Source organism: Mastigoproctus giganteus, chromosome 6 (genome assembly GCF_048544385.1).
Source record: "Mastigoproctus giganteus isolate SK-2022 chromosome 6, ASM4854438v1, whole genome shotgun sequence".
Lineage (NCBI taxonomy): Eukaryota > Metazoa > Arthropoda > Arachnida > Uropygi > Thelyphonidae > Mastigoproctus > Mastigoproctus giganteus.
In genome coordinates, this window is record NC_143580.1 from 171,247,731 (window position 1) to 171,270,071 (window position 22,341).

Below are 22,341 nucleotides of genomic sequence, written 5' to 3' on the forward strand. Positions count from 1 at the left end.
TCACATCTTGGAAGAACAGGTATGAAAAATGTGTGCCGCTTCTAGGAGACTATGATGAAAACAGAGGTGACAAATCGTGTCACCTCTGTATCTTGTGTACTTTATGAGAAAAAAAAATTGAAAACTATAATTTGAATGCACCTCACATAACTTACTACACTTCTGATATTTCCATCCCTAAAAACTTCTTCACATGTGAATATAAATGCAAAACATCATTGTCAAAATTGTCAGTATCAATATTTATGCTGTTCATATCTAGTGGACTGATGTAGTTCATTCTTTTCCTTCTATTCTTAACAAAGCAAAAAATTCTTTGCATTCGTAGCCTAATCATAACCTAACACCCTTATTGCTCTTCCTGCCCTTCTATCCAGAAGGGCAGGAACAGCAGTGCATAGCACACGCTTCTTGATTAGACCGGGGTTCGTGCCCATGACCACCAAATACGGAGGATGCGGAAAGGTCGGCGACTGACCACCGCATATCCCCAGAGCAATATGGCCTTAGTTGCTAATGCTCCTGAAAACCAAATAACAACAATATTAAAATAATTATATATTATTCTGTATTTACTCTAGCTCTCTGAGTTCCCTGATAATTTATTAGTATTAGCAATGGCCACATGGTGCAAGGAAGCCTATGGCTTATGCTGCACCAGCCAAAAAAAATAAATAAATAATAATAAAAAAAAATAACAAAAAAAAAATTTTAATTAAATAATAAGAATAAAAATTAAATAATAATAATAAGAAGAAAATTAAAAAAAAATTAATAAGAGAAAAGTAAATGGGCAGCCTATGCATTTCCCTCTTCCCTTATGTAATTATCCAGCTGACCTTTGAATTTGGCCAATCTGTCAGCCTCTACCACCCATGTAGGTAACTGATTCCAGTAATTTATAACTCGCTGGCTAAAATAAAACTTCCTGCAATCCAGACTAAATATCTCCCCCTGTAACTTGAAATTATGGCCCTTGTTCTAGAATCATTTATAACCTTGAAAATTTCATCCTCATTTATTTTGCTTATGCCTCTCAGAATCTTAAACACCTCAATCAAGTCTCCTCTATGGTGCTTAGTTTCCAAGCTCTGCAACCCACATATTCAAAGTCTTTCCTCATATGGATGCCTTTTGCCGATCTCTCCAGGTGAGTTACCTGTCTTTGGACCCTTTCAAGAAGCACAATGTCTTTCTTTAGGTGCGGTCTCCATACTTGAACACAGTATTCCAAGTGTGTTCAAGTATGGAGTATTCTAACAATAGCCTTATACAATGGGATTATGATGTCCTTATCTCTACTAGCAGTTGTTCGATAAATAATCATCGTCCGATTTATAATCATCCTATGCATTTTTGTTCTTTGCCAGCCATCACATCAGTTCATCTAACATCCATTTAGGTCTGAACCTTGAACATTATCTCTTAATTGGTATAAAAAGCTTGGTATCTTCTATAAGCGATACCCAGTTCCTTACCCTTGACAGTAGTTATACCTTTAAGTAACTCCCTCATGAATATAATAATTATTATTATTAGTAGTAGTAGTATTGTCAAATGATGCAAGAAAGAAAAGTTTATGCAGCTTCAGCCAAAAAAAAAAAAAAAAAAATCCCATTTCACTTGTTGATTTCCTGTAATAGTTTATATAGTTCTTCCTTGAATTTATTCAAACTATCCACTTCAACAACACTAGTTGGAAGTTTGTTCCAACAATTGGTCACCCTCTGGCTGATGAAAAATTTATTTACATTTGACCTGCAACCATCCTTCCTCAGTTGGAACTTATATCCATTCATGTGTATAGTCTAAGAAAGAGGAAGGATTTCATCAGCATTTAGCCTGCTCAATCCATTCAAGGCTTTAAAAACCCAATCAGATCTCACAGCTTCCTAGTCTCCAGATGCTGCAATTTCAAAACAGCTTTGGTTATAAGAATCAATTGTTAATGCCTTATGATATTTTTCTAAAGCACATTTCTGGAAGTCACAGTTATAGAGGTCACAACTATAAAACAGTAAAAACAATTTGCAGTTTCCGGTTTATTGGGCCTTTCTGTTAGTGCAATAAATGGGTAGTAAACTTTATCTTCTGGCATTCGCGATAATAATTACATTTGCGATTAACCCCTGGCTTGTAGCCTTCAAGGGTATTTTGTACAGCTGGAATTGGGTGTTTTTACGTTATTATGGTGAAATGTATTTCCTCTTCACTGAAATCTGCTCTTCATTTCTATATCTAAACTGTGATTCACTTGCGTGTATTGTGTTAGTTCCAATTCGTGTGTGCCATGTGCTTTGTTATTGATGGATGCTTATCTTTTTTACTGTGTTTTAAATTTTATTACCCAAAAGAAAGTCAGTGAACAGAAAGAGTGAATTTGAATGTAAAAATAAGTGGCAGTAAAATTAGCAGTACTCAGTCGTCTTTATCAAAATTATTAAAATCACGTCACACATCAAACACTAATATGATTAGTGAAACCAGAAAAAGGAAGCATGAAGGGAAATGCCAAACAATGGATGAAGTCCTGGTCATTTGGTTCAAACAATCCAGCTCATTTAATGCACCAATCAATCGTAGCATTCTTCTTCAAAAAGCTAATGATTTTGCTGAAAAACTACACGAAGAGTTTAAGGCGACGGAGAGATGGCTGACAAGATGGAAGGTGAGGCATGATATCGTTTACAAAAAACTTCATGGAGAAAAACAGGACTCGTGGTTCTGCATCAAAATTCAGTTTGCAAACGTGATCACTATAACCAGTGGTTACTGTATATATATATATATATATATATATATATATATATATAATCCAGTTTTAATCCAAAATTAAATGGAGAGATAAAAAGTAATCAAAATATATTAAAAATAAGAAAAATTATATATATTAAAATAAATAAGAAAATATAGTAGAAAAGCTGATATCAGTGGCAGCCGAAAAGCACAATCCACTATAGGTTGCTTTAAAAAAAAAAAAAAAAAAAGGTAAAGTGCAGCCATTATCGGCCCACTGCAGGATGGAAGCCTCCTCAACAATTCATGCTGAGGGAAATGGACCATAATCTGCCATGCTGGTCCAGTGCGGTTTGGCAGATCGACCGTATTCAGCAGTCAGGGGCTTGAACCCCGGTCTACTCAAAGAGCGTGTGCTACTGCACTCCCACTCCTGACCACTCGGCTACGGAGGCCGTAGGAGACGTGTTGCTTATAATAAGCTAAAATAGGATATTTGCCATCAGTATGGAAAACCAGTAGAGTGAAAATGTGAACCAGTAGAGTGAAAAGCACCTGTTTCCAAATTATGTGAAATCTCACTAAATCTCATTATGTGACCAAGTAAATCGAAGATAATAATTAATAAAATTAAATGAAATAAAATAGACTGACCATTATGCCCCATCTCAACAGAGGACCACGAGGCCAATAATAGTCAGGGAATCACTGCATTTCGAACGCTAAACAAATCCACGCAATGACGGAATGATACTAAGATCGGACTGCCGATGCAATAGATTTGCATAGCGATGGTCCTTATGCAGCGAAAAATAATAAAACAGAAAGCCTAGTACTCGCATGGCCAAACCACACCACTGACAAAACTGAAAAATATATAGAAACAAATTAGGCTATAGATGGTGGTACGAATGCAGCATTGGCACATCGTCACGCTACCTCCATTTAAATATAATCCAATTAATCGAAAATTAAATAGAGATAAAAAATAATCAATGTTAAAAATAAGAAAAATTATATATTGACATAAATAAGAAAAAATAGTAAAAAGGCCAACATCTGTGGCAGCCGAAAAGCACAATCCACTACATGTTGCTTATATTAAGCTAAAATAGGATATTTTAGCTTATTAGGATAACGCTGCACTCGTACTGCCATCTATAGCCTAATTTGTTTCTATATATTTTCAGTTCAACTATTGTTTTGTCAGTGGTGTGGTTTGGCCATGCGAGTATAGGCTTTCTGTTTTATTATTTTTTGCTGCATAAGGACCACCGCTATGCAAATCTATTGCATTGGTGGTCTGATCTTAGTATCATTCCGTCGTTGCATACATTTGTTTAGCGTTCGAAATGCAGTGATTCCCTGACTATTATTGGCCTTGTGATCTTCTGTTGAGCTGGGTTGTTGTTATTTGGTTTTTAGGAGCATTAGCAACTAAGGCCATATTGCTCCGGGAATATGCGGTGGTCATTCCCTGACCTTTCCGCATCCTCCGTATTTGGTGGTGACGGGCTCGAACCCCGGTCTAATCAAGAAGCGTGTGCTACGCACTGCTGCTCCTTCCCACCTGGCTATGGAGGCACCACTGTCGGGATGGCCATAATGGTCAGTCTATTTTATTTTATTTCATTTCATTTTATTAATTATTATTTTCAATTTATTTGGTCGCGTAATGTTGTTAGTCTACGTTTCTGACTTAGTGAGATTTCACATAATTTGGAAATGGGTGCTTTCAAGGGGGTACTGGTCAATTTCTTTTAATTGGCTCAATTTTCTAAATTATTTTAGGAACGTTGCTTCAACACTGCCCTCTTCTTCTTTATCCCCCTCTATATATCTGTTAATGTTATTTTGTTATTTTATTTGGTTGAATTCATTTTCACTCTACTGATTTGCCATACTGCTGGCAATTACAGTAAACCCCCATTATTCGTAGTTGCTGATTTAATATAAAATGAAACCTAAAAAAATGTGAATTTTAAAGCGGCGTGAACATTTTTCACCATAAAAAAACATGGGTGTTGCTAAAATCATCTTTCCCGGTCAAAACAGTGCTCAGTAGGTGGTGGGGAGAGGGGTGACAAAATAGCGAGCGTGGATGTTTCTCGCTAGTCCTTGTTCAGTATGGCTATGCGCTTGTCATGGAAGGTTTCTTTGTTTGCTTTTAATTTATATGCTTATAAATTGAATAAATTTATCAATTTATAAATTGATATGCTTACAAAAGTGAAAAATCTACCGTTTTGCAGTGTGTTAATGAAAACAGACTTTTTCGAGTGTGTTAACAGAAGAAAGTGACTTTATTGTGGACAAGCTCTTTTCTAACCCCTACAAAAATATGGCTACGAATAACAAGGGAATTGTGGAAAGATCAAAGGTGATGACATTAGCTAGTAAAATTCAGGTATTACACAAAATTTCTAATGGCGAAAGTGTCTCGTCAGTCGCAAAACATTATAAAATCAATAAGTCAACGGTATGATCCATCAAAAAATCGGAATAAAAAATCCGCCGTAGTGTCCGTGAAAACGTATTAATTGCTTCAAAAATTTGCTGTGCAACTTGTGATGTTAAATTATAAAAAATGGAAAAGCTTTAAATCTATGGAATAGAAGACCGAACTCAAAATAAAATTCCGTTAAGTTCACTCATCATTTGTGAAAAGGCAAAACACCTTTATCAACACTTTAGCGAAACTGGTGATGGCACTGGCGGGATGATTTTTTTAGCTATAGCAAAGGCACTGGATTGAAATAATATGACTTCATAATATATACGTAGACAAAATTTTAGACTAGTTTTTCTTATATATTTCATACTTTGGAATGGAACCCCTTTATTACTATGGGAGCCATAACTCAGTATTTGCATTTTCGGTATTCGCGGCATTTCTCAGGAACGTAATCCCCGCGAATAGCAGGGGTTTACGGTATCCTATTTTAGCTTATATATATATATATATATATATATATATATATATATATATATATATTTGCCATACTGCTGGCTTTTGTTTTATTTTATTTTGTTTTGTTTTATTTTGAATTATCGGATACACACACACACACACACACACACACACACACACACACACTGGTGTTCAAAGAAAGTGCATCACCTAGGAATTTCACATTTCTAACCCTTTTTCATGATGGTATGTTACATTATGACTAGCATCACAAATAGAAATATGAACAAAAGATATTTATTAATAGTTAAGGCAAAACTAAGTAATATTTGACAGGTGCTCTCAAAATATTCCAAAATGAGCATTTGCAACCTTTATACAACAGTTTTGGTAAACAAAACAATTATGACTGAAACATATCAGAAGCCCTCAGTTTGCTTCAGTTTATCATTTTAAATGGAAAATAAAATGAAAAGTTCACCAGGTGCAAACTAATAGTTAGTTGAACTGCCTGTGGCCCCGATGACAGCAGCACACCATTGAGGCATTGACAAGATCAATTTCTGAAAATAATCAACTGATAGCTCGTGGTTCCAAACACAAATTATGGCTTCCTGAAGTTTACGAGGGGTTTTTGGTTTCTTTCTGGCAACTGCAGATTCCACACGATGCCAACAGTTCTCTATAGGATTCAGGTCAAAGCTGTTTCTTGGCCAGCTAGGAGTTGTAATGGACCATTCTTCCAACCTATTTTTCACCTGTAACAAATGTAAACACATTACTGTCGCAAATGCAGAAATGAAGAAATGAGAACGCTAATGCAGAAATGAAGCTAAAGTAACTACAGAAGTCCCTACTTACACTTTCCGCCCGATGACAAGGAGCAGAGTTGTCCTGAAAGATGCAGTTACTTGGTGGGTTGAAATGATCTCTAATGGTTGGCAGCAATTTGCCCTCCAGTATAGCCAGGTATCCCTTAGCATATTCAGAACCTTTTATAAACTGCAGGTGACCTCTCCACGATATGAAATGCATCCCCATATCATTTGGCTGGTAGGATTTTCACTGTAGACACCATACAGTCTGGATGGTATTCTTCACCACGTCTATGGCGAATCGTTTGTCTTCCATCAGAGCCATGCAGGTTGAATTTCTTCTCAACCAAGAAAATAAAATATGTGACTTCCACTGCTTGGGCTTTCATTTGACATGCTTCTGACACCAAATTAATCAGGTCTTTTTCATTTTTTGTGTGAGGAGGGGCTTCTTCTTAGGACGATAGGCTACAAGTCCATTTTTGAAGAGGCATCTTCTGAGTGTTACTGCACTTGCTACCACTTCTGTACGTTCCTCCCATTCTCTTTTCAGCTCAGATGAAGAAGTTTTACGGTTTTGAAGGCATAAGTGCTTCAAAATGTGGTCCTGTTTTGGCATCGAAACTCGTTTGTGTCCTGTTCCTTCTTTCCTATTAGCAGAACCAGTATTCTTGAGTTTGAAAAGAAATCTACTCACTGTTGACTGATTACAAGACACTATAAGCAATATGATGGGAAGAACATCCATCCTCACATAAAGCAACAGTAGCACTCTTTCTTCGTGGCGTCAACTGCCCATAACTCACTATACAAGGAATGACCGCAACTCTTGCAGAGCGTGCTTATTTAGCTGAAGGTAACAGCTGATGCAATATTATGTCATCACGTATGCGTGTCAATCTTATCTGATGCAAGCTGTAAGAAATATTGTCATATACTTACATTATTCAGACAACAATCACAATTTTAAGGGGTGATGTACTTTCTTTGAACATCAGTGTGTATATATATATTTTTTTTATTTTATTTTATTTTTTATTATTTTTTTTATTGCTTTTATCTTCATAAAATTTTATTATATGATGTATTTAATGCCTATTTTAATAATTTTTACTTTTTATAACAAAGCAGTCTGCATTTCCTGCATTAGTGTCATGCTGCATTTTTTGATAGGGTTGATATTCTCACAGTACTAGGCCTTTTTCAAGATATTTGTCAAAATAGATGAAAAAATTAAAATCCTTCATTATATTCATCTTTTTTTAAACCAAAGCAAGTAGATTTTTATGTGATTATTGTAGAATAGTTCAAAATGTGTTAAATTTTTTAAGTTATTCTTTTCCTTTCAATTTATATATTCATTGTTGTTGAAGAATTTTATTTTCTTTGAATATTACTTACCTAACTGATATATTCCAAGTGAATTATTCTTTTTATGTATTTGCACTGCTTGTTGTTTAATATTGCTCAATTTTGTTATAGGTGAGCAGGACTTTAATGATAGTTGGTATTCCCAAAGAGCACTGCTACAGAAATTTTCTTCTTCAGCATTTTCAGTAAGTGTTTTGCATTTATCAAACTATTTACCTAAAAGAGTAGACACAAGTAAAGGAATATGTTGTATGCATATTCCTTTACTTATGGGTACAATTCCTTTAGAATGGGTACAAATCTGTACCTATTCTAACAGATTTGCATCCTTTCTAAAGTGATATTCCCAAACATGTATGCACTATTCCAGGTGTGACCTTGTATTCCATTGACTTATACAATGTGGTAATTACTTCCCCATGGTAGGACTGGAAACCTTGGCAGAACAGTTAACCTGCCAAGGGCCAAAAGGAGCAAGTATGGATCACAATGTGTTATATCTAGGTGTGATCTATTGAATGTCATAGGGGAAGAGATAACTCAAGAACTTCAGGAGCAAAATGTTATTAAAAGTGAGAATATTATTCTCACTTTTAATACCCCAAATCTACCCTCTTCGGTAAAAGCAAGTTGTCTACTTTGCTGCATTCGACTCTGCATTCCCAATCACTTGATGTTACCAAAATTATAGCCACTCTCAAACAACATGTTGGAGAAACCCGGTTTGTCCCAACTGTGGGTCCTCAGTTCACACTTAAAGTGATTGTTTGGTGACAGAAATGACCAGTCCCAACTGTAATGGCAACCATCCTGCTTACTCTAGGACATGTGAACTAGGACTTACTCTAGGAGATGGAAAACTGAGAAAAAAATTGTAAAATATAAGGTTAAAAATAAGGTAAGCTATTAAGAAGCAAGGAAATTAATTGAAACCAGTATGCCAAAATGCACCTATGCCCATATTGTGCAAGAATATCCATCAGTGGCCGCCCAAACTGTTACAGTCCCTTCAAACACTTTAAATCTCTGACTGGGCTTGGGCTGTCCTTACTCAGCAACAGTTCAACGTCCCTAAGCAGTTGAACCAAGCAAGCAAGCAGTACTTCTCTAAAAGTACCAGCGACATTTTCTCTTCCTCCTCCTCCAGTGGTTGCTACTACATCAAATAATTGAAGTTCGAATTTAAAAAAGAATATTCAAGACGAATCCATGGATACAAATGACTTGTCCACACAGAAAGACCCAATCCTAGAAATATATGGGAAAGATTATATGGATACTGGTTGCCACTTCTTCCCAAAAAAAGACAAACTGAAACCTGAATGCCATGTCAGCCATGTTAAAAAAGCAGTCAGATATAGCTTCTTTTACTAAATTCTAGTAATGCCTTATATTTCTTAGTGGAATTGCAGAGGCTTTTGTGGAAGCATTGAGAATATTCAAAACTTAACTGCTGCTCTCCAGTTTGTTTCTGTTTGCAGGAAACCTATTTAATTTCTAAATATCTGCCACCATAAAGAACTACAGTAGATTCTCAATTTTCCAGGATAGATGGTAAAAATAAAATTCTAGATAATCGATTTCCTGGTTAATCCAAAAATATTGAAGAATGTTCAGCAACATACCTAAAAAATATGGCAATAGATAAAAAACGAAAAAACTTACCTCGCACTACTCGTGTGTCCAATACAATGCTTGCATAAGTATAAAAACATACCTATAGGTAATGATGTATGCTTGCATCGGGCGTCAAATCGGCCGACGGTAGTGCACAGTAATATTTTTTTACAAGTTTTGTTTTAACGTAAAGTCCATTGATATCCTTGAAACATGTTTTGTTTTTGACAGTATTTTATATTTTTATTTTACAAAAAATAGGAGAGATAAGCAAAATTGTGCATGACTTTAAAACACTATGGCTAATTTCTTGTGATGATATCAACTCTTCTTCAAGTTCACCCTCTTTATTTAGTGGTGGTATGGTTATATGATGTAAAATTTCTTCATCATTTAGTACTTCGTGGCCAGCTAAATCTTTGTCAGAATTAAGCCAATCATGAATTGGTTGCTCATCGACATCCCACACCCCTAAATTTGTTGTAAATTTCATAACATTTCTTGTCCCAGATCTTTCCAGTTTTCTTCATATCCTAAGAATCCTTCATTGTTTCCCATTAAAATTTTTCACCACAGTATCTTTAAGGTTATGCTTTTTATTGATTTCCATGCTGCTGAAACTTAGTAAATCGCATCTAATACAGTCCAAAATAATGTCAATTTAAAGTTGTAAATTGACATTTTGGAAAAATTTTGCAATTTTTCCAAAATGTCAATAAATCACAATCATTTTCTGCTAACTTGAGATAAATTTCTGCAATAAATTGCTTTCATTTGTGGGATGACACCTTGATCCATATTTGTATTAAAGCTGTTGCATTGGAAGGTAAATATTTAACAAAAATATTTCCATCATCTGATTTTAGAATTTCTTCATTAGGATGACTTGGTGCATTGTCTAATAGCAAGGTCTAATAGCTTTCTGTGGCAAGCCCAGTGATGCCAGATATTGGCAAACTGAAGGCACAAATTTAGTTCTAAACCAACTGGAAAATATCTCCCTGTCTATCCAGGCTGACTTATTGTTGTAGTAATTGAGAGGTAAATTTGATATTGAAATACTTGAGAAAGCCCGTGGTTTTTTTTGCTGTTCCAATTAGGCAGAGTTTCAAATAATGAGACCTGGCAGCATTAGCACGGCAAATAACTGTCAATCTTTGCCTTTGCATTTTATGCCTGAAGCTTTTACCTCGATTTCGTAAGCCAAAGTTTTTGATGGAAGATATTTCCAGTACAATCCTGCTTCATCGGCATTGTAAATTTGCTCTGGCACAAGTTCATTGGTTTCAATAAATTTTTGAAATTCACTGGTGAATTCTTGGGTGGCCAGTGCATCACTACTTTGTTTTTCACCTAGAATGGAAATCTGACGAATGCCGTGGCTCTGTTTAAACTGTGTCAACCTCCCAGAATATGTGATAGAATCACCCTGCAATTTTAATTCATCGAAAAAATATTTAGCCTTTGCTGTAAAATCACCCTGCAATTTTAAAATGTCGAAAAAATATTTTGCCTTTGCTGCACAAACTGCCATAGAGACTGGAATGCCTTCTGCTCTTTGTTAGCTAAACCACAACACTGTTGCCTTGTTGAGGTCCTCGTATGCAGATGGTTTCATCATTTTTCTGATAGCCATGCCTTTAATGCTATCAGATGTGCCCGTAAAATCTAATAGCTTCCCTTTATTTTTTATGATGTCTCATATGGTTTGGTCACCATTATAATGGTTTAAAGTTAAAAGTGACACTAACATTAAAAGATTTAATGGATGCACCATTTTCAAACTTTTGAATAATTTCAAGTTTTTTTTCAGTTGAAAGCACAACTGTTTTGCGCTTACCCATCATTTTTGCGATTTCTAAACAAAAAAATATTTACTATAAAAAAAATTCAGCTGAATCATTCCTGACTTAAATAATTAAAGAAATTTTTTCTTTTTGCAGTGCTACAGAACACAGCAATCCATGCAATGCAACTAAAATAAAATAAAAAACATTTGTTCTCTTTCTGTTGTTTATTTCAGCGGAGGATGTGAAGACAATGGGAGTTGCGGGGTAATAGGTTCATCTCCTAATCATCCTACAATGTCACTTCTTGTCACTTATTTACGACTTGCAAAATATCTGTTTATACCTATTCAATTTATTACTTGAATTTTATGATTTCCGGTGGTGTGTTTTTTTTTTTTTTATCTATGGAGTCTTGAAGTGTCCCAGCATCAAGAGATGTTGATAGATAGAATACAGCATCGAGAGTCTGCTGTATTCTATCTATCAACAAGATTGCAATACATCGATTGCTACCTGTGGGGGTGTGGCCATCTTGTTCGGCTCACAGATCCCACCCAAGCAAATTGTTCTTCCTCAAACTGAAATTGATACTGGTACTTGTGATATGTTTGATAACTCAGATTGCTTATGAAGATTAATTGCTATTTTTAATAACCACTGTTATAACATGAAATTAATAATATAGTTTATTAAGCTTATAGCCCAAACCACTATACATTTAAGGTGACGTTTTAGGCATCTTGCCGATATGTAGATGAAAGTTGAGTTCCTCAATTCCATGTGGCTAGATGATAAGGACACCGTTTGACATCTTTTCAAGTGTTATTATTGCCTTCCTACTGTACATTGGCAAAATTCACTGGTCTGAGAGATCCTGTTCCTAGGTCAGTTTGACTGTCCATTCACTCAAGAGCCAAGAAAATGGTTTGGAATATTTGTCAGATTTTTGCACAAGGTGTTTTTGTATATACCATTAGTGTATATACAAAAAAAAAAAAACATTGTGTAAAAATTTAATGCACTTGGAAAGTGAACACAACATGGAAGTATCGTTCAGCTTCCAAGTGTATTAACTAATCACATGTTCATTTAAAACATACTTTGAGATACAGTTTCACACGTAGGAAATTGTATCCTAAAGACTTAAATGGCTTATGGGATGTTGGTTGTGCAAACTGTTTTAAATTTAATATTCTTTAACTATTTTGGTGGTTCCAAGTGATAGTACCAAGTGATTTTCCTCTGCAATTCATATAGAACTCTTTCCAGGTGATATGCAGTAAAGCCTTGCTAGTCTGGATACAGCTAATTTAGATCAATTGATGGATGGATGTTGTGGGTCACAGACTGGTTGGAGGCTAACTTTATAACCTCTGATAACATGACAATTTTTCCTCTCAACATGCTCTCTGTTGCTGGCTCTGATGTATAAATGTTCGGATTAGTCAGTATGCATTTGTGCTCTTCTATTTAAGTTAAAATATTTTAATTTAATTATGGATCTTAAAACAGTTACAGCAGTATAAAAAGAAAACATATTATTTTAACTATTGTTAATAAGTTGAAAGTGATAGAACAACTTGAAAAAGATGTTTTGTCACTTTTAACAGCTTTAATGTGTGACACTGTCTGTTGGGCTTATGTCATATTCTTCAATTTTTCTATCAAACAGTGTCAGACATTAAAAAATAAAAACAAACAGTTAAAGAAGTTACTTAAAATTATGTGGGGACTGATAAAAGTGGTGTATCAAATAGGCAGATATTAAAGAAGCCAAAAGAAATGTTGCACGAAGAAACTATATATAAGTGGTATGTGCAGAAATGGTTTAATAGTGTTGACATGCATGGCATTCAGTTGCAGATAACAGCAGAAAAGTTTGCAAAACATTTTGAATTGGGCAATTTTACTTGTAGTTCAGGGTGACTGTGGCAGTTTACATAAAGGCACAATGTCACTAGTAGAAAATTTTTTTAGTAAAAAACTAAATGAAATAATAACTGTCAGGTTTGTGTTGTTCTCAAATATATAATGCTGATTAAACAGCCCTGTTTTGGCAGAAAATACATGTTGCCCACACAGAACAGTCAACACCAGGGCAGAAAAAAAACAAACGCAAGGAGAAATTTTCTATACTTTGTTCCAGTACAGATGGGACCCATCAACTGAAGTCTGTTTGGTGGGCAAAGATAAGAAACCAAGGACATTAAAAAACTTATTGCCTGTTGAGTGCTATAACTTGCAAAATGTGTAGTTCATGCAAGAGATTGCAAAGGAGAACTGGTTCCATAAGCACTTTGTTCCCAAAGTCAAGAGGCATCAGAAAGAGGTGTTAAAATTTCAGATGACCAGATTAAGCCAATTCTGATTCTTCTGACAATTCCTCTGCATATTCAGAAATTGCAAATCTGTCCATCAAGAATGACAAAATATAGTGTTTGGCCTTGCCACCCAATGCCACTTTCTTAATACAGTCAATGGACCAAGGTATCATTTTGGCTTGTAAGAGACTTTACCAGTGCAAGTTTTCTGATGAGATGCTTGTAGCATTGGATTAAGCAGAGGAAGAAGTTTGCTATTTTCAACTGGGCCAATGCATGGGGGAATATTATTAAGAAAGAAAGTTTAGCCACTTGCTGGAAAAATTCTTGCAGGGCACGGATGGCAACATTGACTTTGAAGGAATGGAACTAGAGAACTTGCAGACTGTGCTCAGGGAAGCTGAAGAGACTTAGATTACACAAGAAAATGTCTCCAAGATTGGCTTGAACTGAATGAAAGAGACCCTGGATTTCAGCAGCTGACATTGGAAGCCTTAGATGTTGCTGAGGCTTATGTTATGGAAGAAGAATCAGATAATGAAGAACTAGATGAAACAGAAGAACCAGAAGAATCTACAATTAAGAAGAAACTTCTCAGTAATGCAAGAGACTGCATTAATGTAGTTATCAATTATGCAGGCGCTGCATCAAATCAAGAGTTTCAGGCTTATTATGATAGGACTATGAGGAAAATCATAATTAAATAAATAATGCAGAGATCTATTCACACAAAGTTTGACAGGTTCTTCAAGCTTGCATTAGTACATTCAAGAACAATTTCTTATTTTTTCTTATTTTTTTAAATAGCTTATTTTTTAAAAAAAGACTTGCACCATTTGTTTGAGATAGAAACTCAATATCATATATTTTGCTTCACCAATCTGTATCTGCCCTTCTCCCGAGCTGAATTAATGAGGATTTACTGTAGTTCTGTTATTATTATTATTTTTTCCTAGCGCCATATTCTCTTTAGTTTAATCCAAGTGATTCTGTACTTAAAAGGTTTTCTGAGTTTTGAAGGTCTGTCTATGACACTTTACTGTTCACATCACCTTATAGTAATTTTTCAAAATGTCAACCTTCTGCCTGAATACAGGCCACACATCGACATCTCATGGACTCGCGAAGATGATGCCAAATTCCTGGCATGTTTCGTATTGTCTCACAACCTGCCACCATTCGATTGCGGAGAGTTTCCACATCAGCTACCGGAGTCAAATACACCAATGACTTTAAATGGCCCCACAAGAAGAAATCTAGTGGGTTTAAATCAGGTGAATGTGGAGGCCAGGCAGTTGGTCCACCTCTACCTATCCACCAACCAGGAAACCTTTGATTCAGGTAATTGCGGGCTAGGTGGCTGAAATTTGCGGGAACGCCAGCATGCATGAAGTGTACTTATCACCTGAGGGAAATAAGACATTCCGGTTAATAACTCGGGAACTAAGCATTTCCAAACTATGTTGATATAAAATATTTTTATTGTCTACATATGAGGAACTCGTTCCTGAAGTTATGCTGTGTATTTTGAGACACCGTGTATATATATATATATATATATATATATATATTAGCCAATTTTATTTAATGGTATCTATCTGTAGGGAATTAGGTGTATAAGGACTAAACTAACAAGTTAGAAAAGTAAACTAGCTTTAGCCTGGAAGACCTATATAAAATTATATTAATGAAAATGGAAATAAAAAATAAAAAATGATGATGAACAATGAAAATAAAAATAAAAAATTGTTAATATAACAAAATTGTCAATATAACAATAAATAATATTATTTACAATTTCATTGTAAATAACATTCTCTCACTTGGTCATCGGTCTGCTACTTCTTCGGGGGGCTTTGAGCAAACCGATAACCAGACTAAAAGAATGTCCCATACCTACCTGTTTCTGTTGTCCCCATTCCAGTTTTGCCTGATTTTAATTTTTAGGTGATTGTATAGAAATTAATAAAAATTAAATGGGAAGTGCAAATAAATGGGAAAAGATAATATGAATTAAATTAAAATTTTGTAAAATGTGTTAAATTTAAATTTTGTAAAAATAGTGTCAGAATCAGCAAACTGGGATAGGCGATACAAAGCCCAACAGGTATGTATCAGATTAAATGAGAATGGGTTCTTACTTCCTTCTTGTTCTGTGGTGGTCAGACTGAAAAGGGATCGATTTTTGCCTTCTAGTTGTTTTATGTGTGCTGATTAAATGATACTGCGCAGCTGTGCTTAGCAACCCGGATAGCAACCTACAAGCTTGCTATCTTGACAGCCAAATCACCATCACCATTGACAATGTTTACACTTGACATTATGATAAGAGAGACCATTTTAGCTTCCCAGCTATAAAGTTTACCAACGGGAGAGCAATTTGGCTAAACATATCCATGGGAACACTATTAGAAATCAGACAAACAGGTTAATACACATTTGCAATAATCTGGATAACATGATGGAAGCAATAAAAAAACTGATAGATATTCTCCTCAAGAATAATATACCTGCCAATTACAGCAAACATCATATTAAAGCAGCCATACTTGCGAACCTCAACCTATGCAAATCCCAATACACTTATTGAAAATACACTGAACCAGTTTAGAACCAAAACACCAATAAATGGCCCGTAGCCCATCTTTGCCTGGTTGTCCTTCATCAAACTAAGATAAAGATTATTGCCCAGAGAAACGACTTCCCAATTTTGATTCCCAGGTTTATTGCGCTCAGAAGAGGCTTGTTGTCTGACCGCACTGTAACCCGGATGACCAAAAATCCCCCCCCCCACAAAAAAACAGACAATCTAATAATTGGTAATTTATCAACTTGTATCAAACACCCAACAACAGCCGACTGGGCTAACCAGGTGGGTTCGAATCTCACCTCGGGCTTGGATCAGAGTAAAATGCAAAAACTTTGGGAGATGCATTATGGCCACAGAAGCCGCTGCGCCAGCAACTAACAAAAAAAAAAAAAAAAAAAACGACCAACAGCAGAATAATCGTGTCTAAGGTACTTTAAACACATAACATTCATATTCCTTCATTTAATTACAAACACAGTGTAAAACCTAGAGACACAGAGTGAAAATTCACATTGATGAAGGAGGCTGTAAATATGTATATAGCTATCGCCTTGGACATACACGGGTCGTTATGCCTTAGAAAAGCTATACCGGCCATTTTCCAGGGGATAGCATTTCCTATATATTTACATTTAACACACTTTTTCATTAACATACTTCTTGTATTTAATCATACTAACACTTACTGTACTTATATAAACACATCATTTCATTTATATAGGTTCCTTCTACCATCAGAGGCAAATCACGCCCACCCACTAACTCAAATAAAAACCCTCTCAAGGCTATCAGAACATTTGCATTGACATAGGGCATATTGCCTACAGCAGTTTCACCATCACGCATAGTCAATGAAAAGCACGGCTGCGCAGTATCATTTAATCAGCACACATAAAACAACCAGAAGGCGGGAATTGATCTCTTTTCAGTCTGACCACCACAGAACAAGAAGGAAGTAAGAACCCATTCTCATTTAATCTGATACATACCCATTGGGCTTTGTGTCGCCTATCCCAGTTTGCTGATTCCGATACTATTTTTACAAAATTTTAATTTAACACATATTTTACAAAATTTTAATTTAACAAATATTTTACAAAATTTTAATTTAACACATTATCTTTTTTTATTTTATTAGCACTTCCCATTTAATTTCTATTAATTTCTATACAATCACCTAAAAATTAAAATCAGGCAAAACTGGAATGTGGACAACAGAAACGGGTAGGTATGAGACATTCTTTTAGTCGGGCTATCAGTCTGCTCAAAGCCCCCGAAGAAATAGCAGACCGATGACCAAGTGAGAGAATATTATTTACAATTTTCATTTTTTATTGTTATTTTCATTGTTCATCATTATTTTTATTTCCATTTTCATTAATTTGAAATTTCACGCACGTATAATGCCTAATTGCCCTATGTGCAATAGCATTAGCGTTGCAAACCTGACAGGTACCTATTATGGTAAACTTTACCAAATATCATTTTTATAGTCTTTAGTAAGAACACAATATATATATATATATCTGTTAACTTTTGCTAATTCAACTAACTTTAACAACCACTTGGTCACTGGTGGCACTGTTCTGCCTCTAAATGGCCGTAAATCTGGGATAAGAAAGCCAATGCTCACAGAGGGCTTAAATGGGCAACAATATATAACAACATACAGTTCTATGATGAATCTTTTGATTCAGACAAGAATCAAACACACAAACAAGATGAACAAATACATCTAATGCAAAGAGACAAAACAAGACACAACAGAGATCCCTGTTCCTCTTTTTTTAAATACTTCACTCACTGACAGACTATCCACTGAGTAAGCTTTCTCCATTTTTAACTCAGGAAAATCTTGAAAATGTGGCTGGCCCTTCGAAAATTGTTTGAAGACTGCAATCTGCGGGATCTTGTTATTAAAATGACTGAACACAGATGTGTAGAGAGACTACTGAAATTTATTCATCTTCAGTAGAATTCCCACAAAGGCTACACCCACATACCACCCTGAACTTCTCTAAAGGAGTTATAGCAGAGTGGGATCTGCTCAATGTATCACAGAAGGAATTTGTACAAGAAGTAAAAGATCAAAATCATGTGAACGCTAGAAGAATAGTTAAAAAGAAAGATGGTTTGTTTTTTCCTACTCTCACAGTCATCCTCACTTTCAGAACATGAATTTGCCAACATCCATAAAAACTGGGTACCCAAGGTGCCAGGTCCAACTGTGCATCACCAACCTGATCTGATGTTTTAATTGCCAAAAATTTTTTGGTCACTCAAAAACAGCTTGCAAAGGTGTAGCTACTTGTGCTTCATGTGAATCTAAAGAACACACCCTCCAAAGTTGGTCCAGACTGCTGATGGTAAACGTACCAGACATTTGCATCCACTGGAAACAAGAGAAATAAACATTCAAAAATATAAAATTGAGCATAAAGTCTCATACCATGAGACAAAGAAGCAAGCAATTCTTTCTGCCTGGTAAATCATTGACATATGCATCAGTAGTTCAAAAGCTTCATTCTATATCAACACAGATTGATTGGGCATGATTTCAACTCTCCTCACCAAAAGAACAGTATCCCCAGCAGCACGTCACACATTCTGTGAATATGCCACTAATGATATCTGCAGATAAAAATCCTACTCAATAACCAGTAGAATGAATCAGCAACTCTGAAGCAGGTAAAGGGCACATTATTAGTACTGATGCCTTGGACACTGAAAACTCATATCAAGATGATGTAATTCTTGGTGTTGAAGAATTACATCATCTTTAGTTTTGAGATGGACACCAGAAAGTCATTCTCAAAAAAGAAAAAAAATTAACAAGCATAAGCAAAGCTTTTCTCGTGAGCAGACCAAAACACCAGATAAGCTAAAAACACTAATTTATTTGAACTGTTATAGACTTCAAGCTAGCCTCAGATGATGTATATGACCTGTTAGGTAAATACAAGTCATTCTTTTTTGTCTTCAAGAAACAAATGAAACCAATCAAATATCTCTGTCGGTTAAACACCACATCATGTACAGAAAAGATAGGGACTCCTCTAGGCTAGCACATGGAGGCATTGAATGGCTAGTGAATTCTGCGACTTCACTAGTCACCTTCTAGATCTGTTCCACTGCCAATATTTTTGGAGGCAGTTGCTGCCCATGTTATTCTAGGATTAGTGATAACAATAGTTTCTTTGTATCTCTTCCACAGTCATGAGTATACTCTTGCTGACCTTGATGATTTAGTCACCAATTACTTGCCCCTGTTATTATTGCTGACTGGAATGGATACCACCCACTATGAGATTCTCTGCATTTAGATAAAAGAGGACAGTTAATAGAAAAATTTCTTGAAAAACATAACATGATATTGCTGAACAGTGGTCTTCACATAGTTGCATGTGCCTTCTTGATCCAATTCATCAATTGGCTTTTCAATACGTTTCTCTGCCTTTATTTTCTCTGACAGAATGGACAGTTGCCAATAACCCCTATAGCAGTGATCACCTCCTGCTTCTCTGTAAACTCGGGATAAACTCTTCCCCTAAACTAACATATGAACAGCCAAAAATTTGACAATGCAAATTGGATAAAATATCAAAAAAATGGCACATTTAGATATATCCATTATCTCATCCTGCACAATTGACTCTGCAGGAGATTGCATTACGCAACAGATGATGACAGCAGCAGAACCCATTATATAATTAAGTCATCCACTAAAATCTGGTTCCATTCTAAAGTGTGGTGGAATGAAGCTTGTAGTAATGCAAGAAAAGAAAGGAATAAATATTGGAATATATTTTGTAAACGTTGGACCACTACTAATCTCATACAATTCAAGAAAGTGAGGGCTAGAGCTTGTCATGTGCAATGAATAAGTAAAAAAAAAAAAAAAAAAAAGCAGCATGAGCTCATTATGTTACCACTATAAATAGATCCCCAGGAGGTATTTCTTCAATCTTGAATAAAATTAAATGGATCAGTGGTAATTACACTTCCATAAGCACTCCTATACTACAGGTGACTGGAGCAGAAGTTTTAAGTCCCATGGCATCGCTAATGCACTAGGTGAATCACTTTTAGTTGTGACTGTTTATGAACTAGTCTTTCAACTGTATAAAACCCCAACAGAAAAGACCAAATTGAACTTTAATACTGTCCACCAACTTTCATCCTCTAACCATGACTGAATTGCCTTAGGTGCTTAGCAGTCAGAAAATAGTGATGGAATTTATTATTCTGTCATTGTACATCTAACAACCCCCCAACTTCACTTCTACATATGTGTAACAGAATTTTTTCAGAGGATCCATTATCTTATGAGCTGGATGCATTGTTATGTGTTAACTGCCCTGAAACCAGGTAAAGATAAAGGGTCTTACCAGGAAAGGCTTCAGGTCTGCAAATTGCAGCGTCTGGAGACTAGGCATCTGTGAGGTGATCTGATTGAGGTGTTTAAGACTTTCGATCGACAGAGCAAGCTCAATACTGATGGCATCACTTCTTGCTGAGAATGCATATGTGAGGGGTCATAAATTCAGATTGTGGAAGGATGGTTGTAGGAGAGCTCTTAGGAAGTTTGCAGCCAGTGGGTGGGCGATTGTTGGAACAAACTTCCATATGTTGTTATGGAGGTGGGTAGTTTGGTGATGTATAAGTTTTTGGTTGGTGATTTATAAGCTTGCTCTCTTGCATCATTTGCCACTACTGATATGAAGATTACACTAATTCAATAAGTTATCACCCTATTGCCCTAACTATGTGTTTAAGGAAAACATTGGAAAGTTTAAGGAAAACATTGGAAAAGATAATAATTGTCAGACTGACATGGTTCTTATAGACTGAAAATATATCAAGTCCAAAGCATCAAGCTTCTGAAAGGGTAGGTCAAAGCTTGATCTTATGATAAAAGTTGGGGACATTGAAAAGGTTTTCAATACCTTCAATAATTTTCAATAATCTCCTGAACTTCATTAGTAATTTCTTAACTAATAGATCATTTCAGGTATGTTTCTATTCTGTCCTCTCTTATGCATATGTACAAGAAGGAATTCTTTAAGGCTCTGTGTTAAGTGCATTCTTCTCTGTTAGAATCATTTCCATAGATGAATTCCATAGAATTCTTCCATTCTTCCATAGATGAATTCCATAGAATTCTTCCATTCTTCCATAGATGAATTCCATAGAATTCTTCCATTCTTCCATAGATGAATTCCATAGATTTCTGGTTCTAATACTTGACAAAAAATTAACTTTTCTTAAACGTATCAAACATGTCCACACAAGAAACAATGTCTAACAACCCCCTAACTAACTTCTATGTCTAAAGAAATTAAAAATGTGGGTAATTTCTGCTACATTTTGGGGTGCAGAAACTTGTGCTACATCTGTACTGGTCTCTTATTGGCTCTCATTTGGACTATGTCAAGTCATTTCAGTATGTTTTGTTTGGCTGAAGCATGAACTGGATCTCCATTCTATGCCTCAAACAAATAAAACCTACTGAAGTGACGATTCTATGCATCATAATGCTCTCTGAATTGCATCTGGGACCTTTAGTACAACACTTTTTTCAAAGTCTTTATACAGAAACCTCTTAACCCTCCCCTTCATCTTCAGCAAGAAATTTTGCTACTGAAATATGCAGCTAAAGTAAGCAGCCTCCCAGACCATCCCATTTGGCAATACATCTTCAGACCAAAGTGGTATAATATCTAATACAATAAACCACAGCAGAATAAACCATCTGGAATTAGGCTGCAAGAATTAAAAATGTGCTGGGGACTAAATGAACCATATACTTCATGAGTGGAAAACCCATGGAAAATACCCTTGATATACATTGATAGCCATTTTCACTAATGGAGAAAAGAACTTCCTCCCAGGTTCTATCATCAGACAGTTACATGTAGCTGACTCCTCTCAGGATAGCAATTACACTCACGTATACACAGTTGGCTCTAAGATGGAGTGCAATGTTAGCGCAGCTGTAGTTCTGAAAGTAACACCATCTCTCAGCAGCTCCCTTTGGCATGTACTGCTTTTACAGTGGAATTATGTCATGTTACCAGCCTTGGATAACATTGAACAGCTATCATATTCTCAAACTGTTATGCTAACTCCTTAAACACTCTGTGCTCTTCACTGTAATTCTTCTCTGTTATCTTTAATTAAAAAAAATTCA

At 35.6% G+C, this 22,341-nt stretch overlaps 1 protein-coding gene across 2 annotated transcripts in view; it reads left to right on the plus strand.

Moving 5' to 3' along the window:
• The window catches only part of Tmem63 (transmembrane protein 63), a 440,514-nt gene that overhangs the window by 113,139 nt on the left and 305,034 nt on the right, over positions 1–22,341 (plus strand). For both annotated transcript variants that reach the window (XM_090375486.1, XM_090375485.1), the window contains exon 9: positions 7,945–8,018. In XM_090375486.1, coding sequence (XP_090231612.1) covers positions 7,945–8,018 — 74 coding nt within the window. The remainder of the gene's footprint in view (positions 1–7,944; positions 8,019–22,341) is intronic.